The sequence below is a fragment of the Myotis davidii genome, unplaced genomic scaffold, assembly GCF_000327345.1.
Source record: "Myotis davidii unplaced genomic scaffold, ASM32734v1 scaffold362, whole genome shotgun sequence".
Taxonomy (NCBI): Eukaryota; Metazoa; Chordata; class Mammalia; order Chiroptera; family Vespertilionidae; genus Myotis; species Myotis davidii.
The window spans coordinates 2450354-2459868 of NW_006297152.1; the positions used below are offsets into that span (position 1 = coordinate 2450354).

At 39.8% G+C, this 9515-nt stretch overlaps 1 protein-coding gene across 3 annotated transcripts in view; it reads right to left on the reverse strand.

Moving 5' to 3' along the window:
- LOC102775082 (chromosome unknown open reading frame, human C1orf27) overlaps window positions 1–9293 on the reverse strand; it is a 43774-nt gene extending 34481 nt beyond the window's left edge. For all 3 annotated transcript variants that reach the window (XR_001515383.1, XR_001515382.1, XM_006772940.2), the window contains exons 1-4: window positions 8837–9293; window positions 5808–5928; window positions 3429–3563; window positions 924–1019 (exon numbers count right to left, since the gene is read on the reverse strand). Coding sequence is in view for 1 of the 3 variants with exons in the window: in XM_006772940.2 (XP_006773003.1) it covers window positions 924–1019; window positions 3429–3563; window positions 5808–5906 (330 nt within the window). In the remaining 2 variants the exon portion in view is untranslated. The remainder of the gene's footprint in view (window positions 1–923; window positions 1020–3428; window positions 3564–5807; window positions 5929–8836) is intronic.
- Window positions 9294–9515: the final 222 nt, after the last annotated feature.

Here is a 9515-nt window from a genome sequence, read left to right on the forward strand (position 1 = left end):
CCCACTGGGGATAGAGCCTGGCATGTGCCCTTGTCTGGAATTGAGCCCAGGACCCTTCAGTCCACAGGCCGATGCTCTATACACTGAGCCAAACTGACTGGGGTGGAAAATAACTTTTTAAAGAGATGAAAGCTGGCTGTAGAGTTTACTTTAGGTTGTCAGGGGAAACAGCTTGTGAACCTTCATATTTACATGTAGACATTAATACCCAATTCACTGATGTGGGAATAAAATGAAAAACAGGGGATTCATAATAACCAGTCCAGGAATAAAGAATAAATATCTTATTATTGTGATGACTTTATGTTTTACTCTCAGGATACTGAGAGAATTGAACAGAAGAATCACAAAGCCTATTAATTTCACATTATAGCAATCACTTGGAACTAAATGAAAGGTCTAGCAGAATATTGCTATTGTACGACAAAAACAGTTAAATCATTATAACTTGTTTCATAAAAGTAAAAAACCTTTCAATGAAGACTATTTTAACATCTGTAGCTTTGATTAAAAATATAAATATTGGCATTACACACAAGATACCAAGCAATTGGGTGGGAAAGTTATGTCAACATAATCTATAATAATAAAAGCGTAATATGCTAATTAGACCGGAAATCCTTCCGGATGGGATGTCCTTCCAGACGACCTTCTGGAGGAAGCTGGGACACGGGTCCCGGGTGCCTGCTGGTGGCCAGAGGGAAGCCTGGGTCCCAGGTGGCAGAGGAAAGCTGGTGCCAGTAGCTGGGGGAAGGAAGGCGTACTCTTGCATGAATTTTGTGCATCGAGCCTTTAGTCTCAATATAAAGAATTACGAGACAGAAATTCAAATATGTATACAAAGGTATACATATATACAAATAGCATCCATTATAATAAGTTGTAACTTGATCATATTAAGAATTTTTATATTTCATACTTACTCTGCGCAGGGTATTTTGAAAATCATTTCCCATTTCTAATGTTGTAATAATAAATACTCCAAGAACTAGAAGTCCCCCAGGTAGCATTCTGGATACCTAAAATAGAAATATAGTATTAGCTAACATAAACATTTGGCATTATATGCAATCCTTTGTGTCTGAGAAGCTAAATATTAAATCAGCAAATCCCTACTGAGTATCAACTATATGAACAGCATTGAGGTAGGAGCTTTGAAAAACGGGTTAAAATACTGAAAAATGGATGATAACCAAGACAATGGGTGTCATTATGAACACAATCTTCCTAGAGTATCCTGAATTTAACTCTAAAATAACCTTGTAAGTAAAACCATTAAATAATGAAACCCATTAGCTACAAAAATAAACCAACCCCTTTCTCATGAAATCAGAGACTGAAATATCTTGTAAGATTTTTTTTTCAATGGCTTCCACTATCAGCTAAATAAAGTATCAATTTTTCCTTAGACTGCTATTTCAGACTAAAATCTGGATAATCGGATATCCTTCATTTGACACTACTTACTCTGAAATATCAAAATGCCAGTCAAAACTTCTCACTGTTCTCCATACATATGCCTAGGTTTTCTAACTCTATACCTTTACTCAGGCTGAGAGCTGACTTTTTCTTATATTTTTGGGGACCCTCTGGGAGGTCCTTACGGGAAGAAATAATTCTCAACTATCACTGTATCCCTATATTTAGCAGACTACTAGAACCTGGAATTTGATCAGAGGGTGTCTGACTTGAAAATCCATTGTTTCCTATTATCTAGATTTACCTGTTTTTAAAACCTATTTATTGAATTGAGTATTTATGTACTTTGTAATTTTTCTTTACTCTAAAATAATACTGGTTAAAAACCCTAGCAAGTCTTTCTATGTTCACTGGATTATTTGTTTAGCATAAATCTCTTGAGGTGCATTACTAGTTTAAGAAGTTACGCATATTTTTAAAGTGTGTGACACATACTACCAGTTTGTCTTCTGTAATATCTATTATTTCCCTTCACACAACTGTGGCTACTTTTTAATGTCACATGGATATCTTTCTACTATCTAGACTCAGTTAGGTTATCTTTTGTGTAGTTAATATATGAACAAATTGACCACAAAGTTAAGTCTTCAGAAATTAGATACCATAATATAATCCCTAATAGGTTGGTATAGCCACTGCTGGTGGCTCCCACTGGCTTCATCAATTCTATTTATTACAGTAACACAAGCTTGACAATACAAAGAATGACGTTTTCGTATTTAGCGTGGGCATCTGCATGCCTTTTCAAAACAGTAAAGAAATTAACCATTTCTTTCTAGAGGCACAAAAAATTGAATATATTTTGCTACATAAATTTTTATGTTTCTGTATGTGTATATATACATATACTTATGCATCTAAGTATATACACACATATATATTAGCTACATAAATAAACACTTTGCAATGAATATTATAAAAATGAATGTATTACTCACATTCGGGTATTCTTGAATATTTTCAGTTGAAAATTCTCACAGAAAATAATTTTTAAAAGTGTCTATAGACGCTTAGGGCATACAAAGGGTTAAAATTAATTTCTAAATTACTAGCAGATCATATTACCTCCTTCTCAAAATGGGAGCTCTGAAACTTTACCTTAGAGCTACTGTCTACCAAACAAACTCCTCACTTCTTAGGATGGGACTCCAAAGCCATCCATAACTGGCCCCTTACAGTCTTATGTATGTATAACTGTATTCTTTTATATCTCCCGTATTTCAATTATACCCAATTGCTTGCTATTTTCCTATCATACATTTAACTTTAATGCCTTCAGGTCATTCATACATACCTTCCTTTGGACACTGAATTTGTTCCTTTACTCCTACTGGCAAAGTCCTATTCATTTTTCGAGTTCAGAGCCTTCTATCGAACTGTCTGAATCCATCCATTGGCTAGATACTAAATACTACTAGTTATTCCCCCTCTATATTTCTGTAACATTTTTCTATTTTTATCTCATTTCTCTTATAGCTGGTTTGGGTAATGTCTTTTGCTTTGGTTAAAGCATAGATTCTGAGGATTTTTTAAAAATTTAATCATCATTTGATTGCCTCAGTGACTAGATTAAATCTTTAAAACAATCTGACCAGAAACTATATTATCAATAACTGGTATTATTTTAAAGTTATTTTTAAAGAAAAACTGAAAATAAGCTAAATGACCATAGTAGGAGATAAGTTAAAAAACACAACAGATAAAAATTAACAATGGAAAAGCATAGCATATAAGATCAAAAAGTCAGACTGCCTGGGTTCAAATCCCAGTTCCACTACTAATTCTGTAATCTTGGGTAGGTTACTTAACTTCAAGTAAGAAAATGCAAGTTGTGAAAACTTAAGAACGAGTACTCTGAAATCCTACTCTGGTAATCTGAGGATAAAGTGCTTTTATTGTGTCAGTCAATAAACACAAACTTAACTATATAAGGAGAAAACTATGGTGACCTGGTTAGCATGTTCTGTGGCCCATTCTTCATCCAAGTTATCCACCTTATCTTTGGGATGTTTGAGGTTCTCATTGTTTTCCTCTTTCGGTGGTGTTCTAGTGGCAAGAATCACATAATCCTTTTGTGAAGAACACTTAAAAACAAAGTAGAGAAACTTATTAGAGTGATACCTCACTGAGGAAGGTAAAGCCTTATGACGTACAAAAAAAGTAGTATTTATAACAGCTTAAGTTGTTAATGTCTATAAAATAATGGAATCTATACAGAAATCAATTTTCATAAATATGCTTACAACACTTCCCTCACATGTCATCTTCTAATATATTTAATATCAGCCTCTTATTTATTTGGACATCCAAATGTGAATCACATAGTGGTCACTAAAAATGACTTACTGGATGAGTAAATGAACTGCATTTAAATCTAAAGAAAATAAATATGCTTGGCCAATTTTCTAGTTATTATATTTATTTCCTATATTATTTTAACATATTGGTGGTTCAATGAAATAAAGCAAGAAATGACCTTATGCATCTTACTTTCATTGAAATGACAAATATCAACAGAAACTAAAAAACAAAAAGAAAAACAAACAAAAAATGACAATAGTGGGAAACCTGCATATATATGTCCACAGAAAAACAAGGGGACACATAAGTGAAGTGATATAAGATCTCTGTTCCTCAGTTTTAATGGTAATCAAAGCTTGGAAACCCAAATATAAATTTAGGGACATTTAATAGCCTAGTGTTATTACAGTAGAAGGTTCCTATAAAGAAAGAATGAAAATAAGGTTGATAATACAAGTTAGTATGTTGTCATCCTCAGACATGACCTGAAATTCCCATCATTAGTGTCATCTTGGACTAGAAAAGAAAGACAGAGAACTTATTTCTATAAAGGTTATTTCCAGAGAGTTACATTCAAATGTACACAGGAAAAGGTAGGTGCTGATTAAGAAAGCTTTTCCTTCTCATAAAATCTATGACTGAAAAGAAAATGACCCTGGAAGTAGGAAACAGATAAGCTTGAGGGGAGGAAGAGAAAAATGATGAACCCTGGAATAAAGAGGAAGAAGGAACATGTAGAAGAGCGGAAGGAACGAAAAGGCAGCATGAAGCAACACCAGAAGGAACATCCTAAATTGGGAGACGCATTTGTGAGAAACCATCTGTGTGCACTAAGGAAAGTTTGGAAGAGGGTCTTTCTCACTGAACTTTTGTTTCATTGAACCCATCTTTCTCTAAAACTCTTCCTCCCTTAAATTAAAAAAAGATAATAATGGGAAGTAAAGAACCTTAAATAAAAAGTTCCTAGCAAAAGGAACCCGATATTAAATGCTGAGTATCTGGAATAAAAACGAAGTTCAGATTGTTGCCAAGAGAGGCAGGCTGGCCACCTCATGAGCAGCCTCTCGGGATGGGACTACTGGGTGAACAGTGCAGGGTCTGCCCTCTGATTACAAGTTAAGAATCGGGTTTGTGACCATGAAGGTGTGACCGGGGGAGTCGTGGGAATATGGATAGCATCAGAACAAGGAAAGTCCGTCTGCAGTTTGAATACTCTGAGCCGAGGCATCATGATAAAATACCCAGAACTAGAGCTCTGGACAACAGAGCTTCATTTGCTAACAGGCCTCAAACTCAAGCCCTCGGGCCACAGTGCACTTTCCCCTCCACAGTGTTTAGATGGATGCAGGCAGTCTGTCTATGGAACTCTCTTTTGTTGTTGCTGCTGCTGCTTTGTATTGCGAATGAGTCCCCCCTGCTTAGCAACAGTCTTTGGTGCTTATGCCTTTTCAAGTAACTGTCCAAATCTCTATTCCATTTTGTGCTGACTTTTAAGGCTTAACTTTATGAGGGAAATAGAATGTGTATAATTTTCAAATTTCTCCCACCTCTTCCACTCCCTCACCACTGAATTAAAAAAAAAATCAATATGGTAAGTACTATTACAAAATATAGAATGACTGTTGCTATAAGATAAGACAAATTACAATGGGAATAAAACTGTCAAAAGCTACTTTACTATAAAGGACTAAACCACCAAGAATTAATAAAGATTAGAAGGAAGTACAAAACACTTTGGAAACGCACACAAACATACAGATAATGTGATCAGTAAAAATTCTAATTTTGAAGTTTCCACATTATAAATTATTTTTACATTGTCAAATGGGAAAGTGTTCTCACTTGAGCACACCTGGACTAGGTTTGTCTTACTGCTCCACATTTTTCCTCAAAAACCCACTTTAAATTTATTTCTACATTCCATCCCTCCATCCCCTAACCTTGAGTTTATTGTTAAATAGCATGGTTCAACTTTAAATAAACAGGTAATTTGTTCTGTCAATAAATACACAGTAAAAGATACATACCTGTCCTATTAGAAGACCTGAGACAAAAGACTTTCCTTGGAGATTGAGGTTGGAGAGATACTGGCCAATAGTCTCTTCTACAATGTAGGTTCTTCCCATTATTGAGAACTAATTCAATCTCCTAAATTACAAGAAAAAAAATATAGTATTATTAGGGGGGGAAAATATAACCTGCAACATTTTCCACATGGGGGGAAGTAGAGAGAGAAGTGGTACTATCTCAATGCTACCCTATGCTTTGCAGTGATTGCTTATTAAATAGGATATTCTTACTTGCAAAGTTCAAATGTAGCTTCAAGATTCTCTACACAGTGCTGCAGCAAACGACTAACCGACCAGAGTTCATATGAGAGATGAAACTTAATGCCACATTTGCGATAAGGGAAAGGACACTCAATTAGTAGTCAGCACACCTGAATTTTTATTTCAGATGTACTACTCCTTAGCTGCGTTAACTAATCTATTGCTAAGCCTCAGTATGCATTTCTCAAACAGAAAAGATAAATTTTTTTTAATCCTCGCCTGAGGATATGTTTTTATTGATTTTGAGAGAGAGGAAGGGAGAGAGAAACATTGATGTGGGAGAAAACCATTGACTGGTTGTCTCCCATGAGTGCCCCAACCAGGGATCAAACCTGCAACATAGGTATGTACCCTGATTGGGAATCAAACTGGCAACCTTTTCAGGGTACAGGATGACGTTCCAATTGAGCCAGATGGCCAGGACAAGGATGATAATATTTGATTTGCTCACTGGGAGGCAGAGAGAATCTAAGCATACTGTGAAGAACTACACGCTAGAAGTTGTGGCAGGAGAAATGGTATGAAGGTAGTACTTGATGTTTGCTCTTGAATAACTCATAGTACAACAAGAGCTACTGAAGTAAATAGCAATGCAATAACATTTGTAGAGCTTCCACTAAAACAAAGAAAGGTGATGTAACCTGCCCAAGTGACAAAGCTGGTAAGTGGCAAAGGTACGATGTAAACTCAGTCTGGTTCCTGAGTCCATGCCCTTAAATACCATGCCCATATGAGGATTCAAACTCAGTTTCTCTTCTAAACCATTATCCAGGGTAACTCCCGACTGCGGATGAGAACCAGTGTATTCCTCTTACTGCCCTGTGCTCCTTTGATTTGATTTTCTGTAGCTAAAAAACAAAGATGCCAACTAAAAGAGTCGGCAATAACGAACGATGATCTCAAAGAGTTCACATTCGGTGTGGGAGACAAAAATGCCAAGAGAGGATATTCCAACATGTTACAAAACAGATATAAAAGACTGCAGGTACACAGTTGCAGCATATTGAACAGAGATAAGAGTCACCTGAGCTTTATAAAAAAATTTCACTCTGCGTCTGCAAAACAAAGCTGAGGCAGCTAGAGACGCGCTGGGGTGGCGTATCTGACACCAGCAAACGGTCGCAGTGATTTTGCATTCCCTAAAACAAAAGCCCAGAGGGTTGGTTCCACTTTGACATGGCCTGCTGGATGCAGTTTTTGTTGTCGTTGCTGCTGTTTTTCCAGGAGCCTGCTCAGTTTTGTCTCGAAATGCATTAAATTTCTTCCGGCCTCTTTTCTCACAACTGTTTGCACACAATGTTTGTTAAGATTAAGTCTAGAACTGCCTGTCTACATCATTAACGCCTCCATAAAGGGAAGGGCTTTTGACTTTCATAGTGCCTTAAAGTATGCATTTCTGTGTTTGTAAACTTTCCTTCGCTTCATCATGCTATTCCGCTCCTTTCCTTCTGCCCTAATAATTCCTAATTCTTGCAAGAAACAGCAGTGACAGTGACTCCAAAGTTATGGTATGTAACTGTCTGACCTGATTTCTCTCCAGGTGACACCTCTCAGCCACGTTAAAGTGTAAGAAACCGAATGCAACAGGAAGATGAAAATGTATTGGGTGGTAAAATCTGGTTGAACGTTAAGATTTTTTTGTTTGTTTGTGTAGTGCTCCTTTAAAACTTTGAGATGTGGCCAAGGACACTTTACAAAGGACACTCCTTTTGAAAAGGCCTACACAGTTCAATTTTCCCTGAAATGTTGCGCGTCAGCAGAGGAGCTTTCCAAGGCGTCCAAACACTGTGCCTTGAGACAACCCTCCCGCCCTGCGCTCTGATGACCTGAGTCTACAAAATAAATCCTAGCGGGATCCCAGCGGGTCTGAAAAACCCATCTAAACTCAGGATCCTGGGAGTTCATGCACAGAACACCTGCACTTTCCACAGGGTAGAGAACAATGCGATGATACTGTGTACCTAGGGCAAAGTACAGTATGGCACACGCCTGCCACCTTAAGGTCATTTACATAAAATATCTCAGAGACTTAAAAAAAAATCCACCTCAAACGCCTTACTGATAGTCGGAAAAGGCCTACTACTGTGGAGGAACTGCAGGGTGAACGGCACTAGCAATGCTTTGTTTTCAACGAAAACTTGAACAAGTCATTTTAGGAGGCCATCCAACATGACGTCATCCGTAGACTCGGCTCGGAGGCCAGGGCCACATCTGGGAACCAGCGGTTCTCTCCAGGTGGCAGAGTGAGGAGTGTTTTTTATAAGAATCGTGTTTAAAAACGGCTGTTACGACAGTGTTTTTTTTCCATTTAAAAAAAAATATAAATGTTAAGGTCACCTTTTCTGCAACGTTCCCTTAGAGCGCAAAACAGAGGTTACACTCACAACTCCTCCGCGCTTCCATTTGGAAATACAAGCTTCGTCCTGGACGATGAACCGGGCTCCTGGAATTCCTGGCGGCTCACTGTTCCCCACCCCAACACGCTCACACGTGCACACACTCACTCCCACGCGCGGCACCTGAATAGCTTTTTCAAATAAGCTGAGTCCGTCACAGCTGGATTCGTGTGCTGTGCCGTAGTGTCTGTCCATACGTGCCCTACGGTCTGTTCCCTCCTTAAAAAAGGAAGCTGTGTGTCCCAGTGCGCACACACACACACACACACCTTCGCACGCACGAATTACACCCTCAGGCTGAATCACCGGTCCGCGTGGCAGGCAACTTACCTGCCAGTCAGTCCCAGGAGCTCGGGGTCCAGGCGCCAGCCTCCAGGGACCGATTTCCCTCGGGCCTTAGGCAGTAATTCATCAGCAGGCGACGGACACCCCACCCCTGACGCCCCACCCCTTACTTCCCACTCCCACCCCGGGTCTCGGGCGTCGGGTGGCGCAGACTGATGACGCAACGGCCCCCTGCCTTCTCCGCAGTTCCTCTGCCAAAGCGCCTGCGGGCCACCCCGCCCCCTTCCGGGTACCAGTCACCGCGGCGTTTGCCATCCGGCCCTGCCGGGACCGATGCCCTCTAGCGGCTCGGTGTCTAGGAGCCGCCAAAGAGGACTAGCCATGGCCTCCCGAAGCTTTGATGGTAAGCTGGCCCTGCTTTTTAGGGAGGGGCGTGGGTTAATTAGCACCATGTGGCGCCACCTCGCGGACAGTGGCCACGCGGCCTGCTGAGGAGAGCCGGGGGGCGGGAAGAAAGGAGGAAGCTGACCCGACGTTGCGTAATTGGGCTCCGTGAGGCATTTGAGGCGGGGAAAAAAATACATTTCCCAGAATCCTGCGGGGCTTAACTGGTGAAAAAGGGAAGTCGGAGTGCAGGTCCGGGTCAGAGGCCGCCTCTGAACTCCTGTTCCCAGGATGCACCGCTGCCCGCGGCTGCGCGCGCATTCGGACGCGGGCGCTGTAG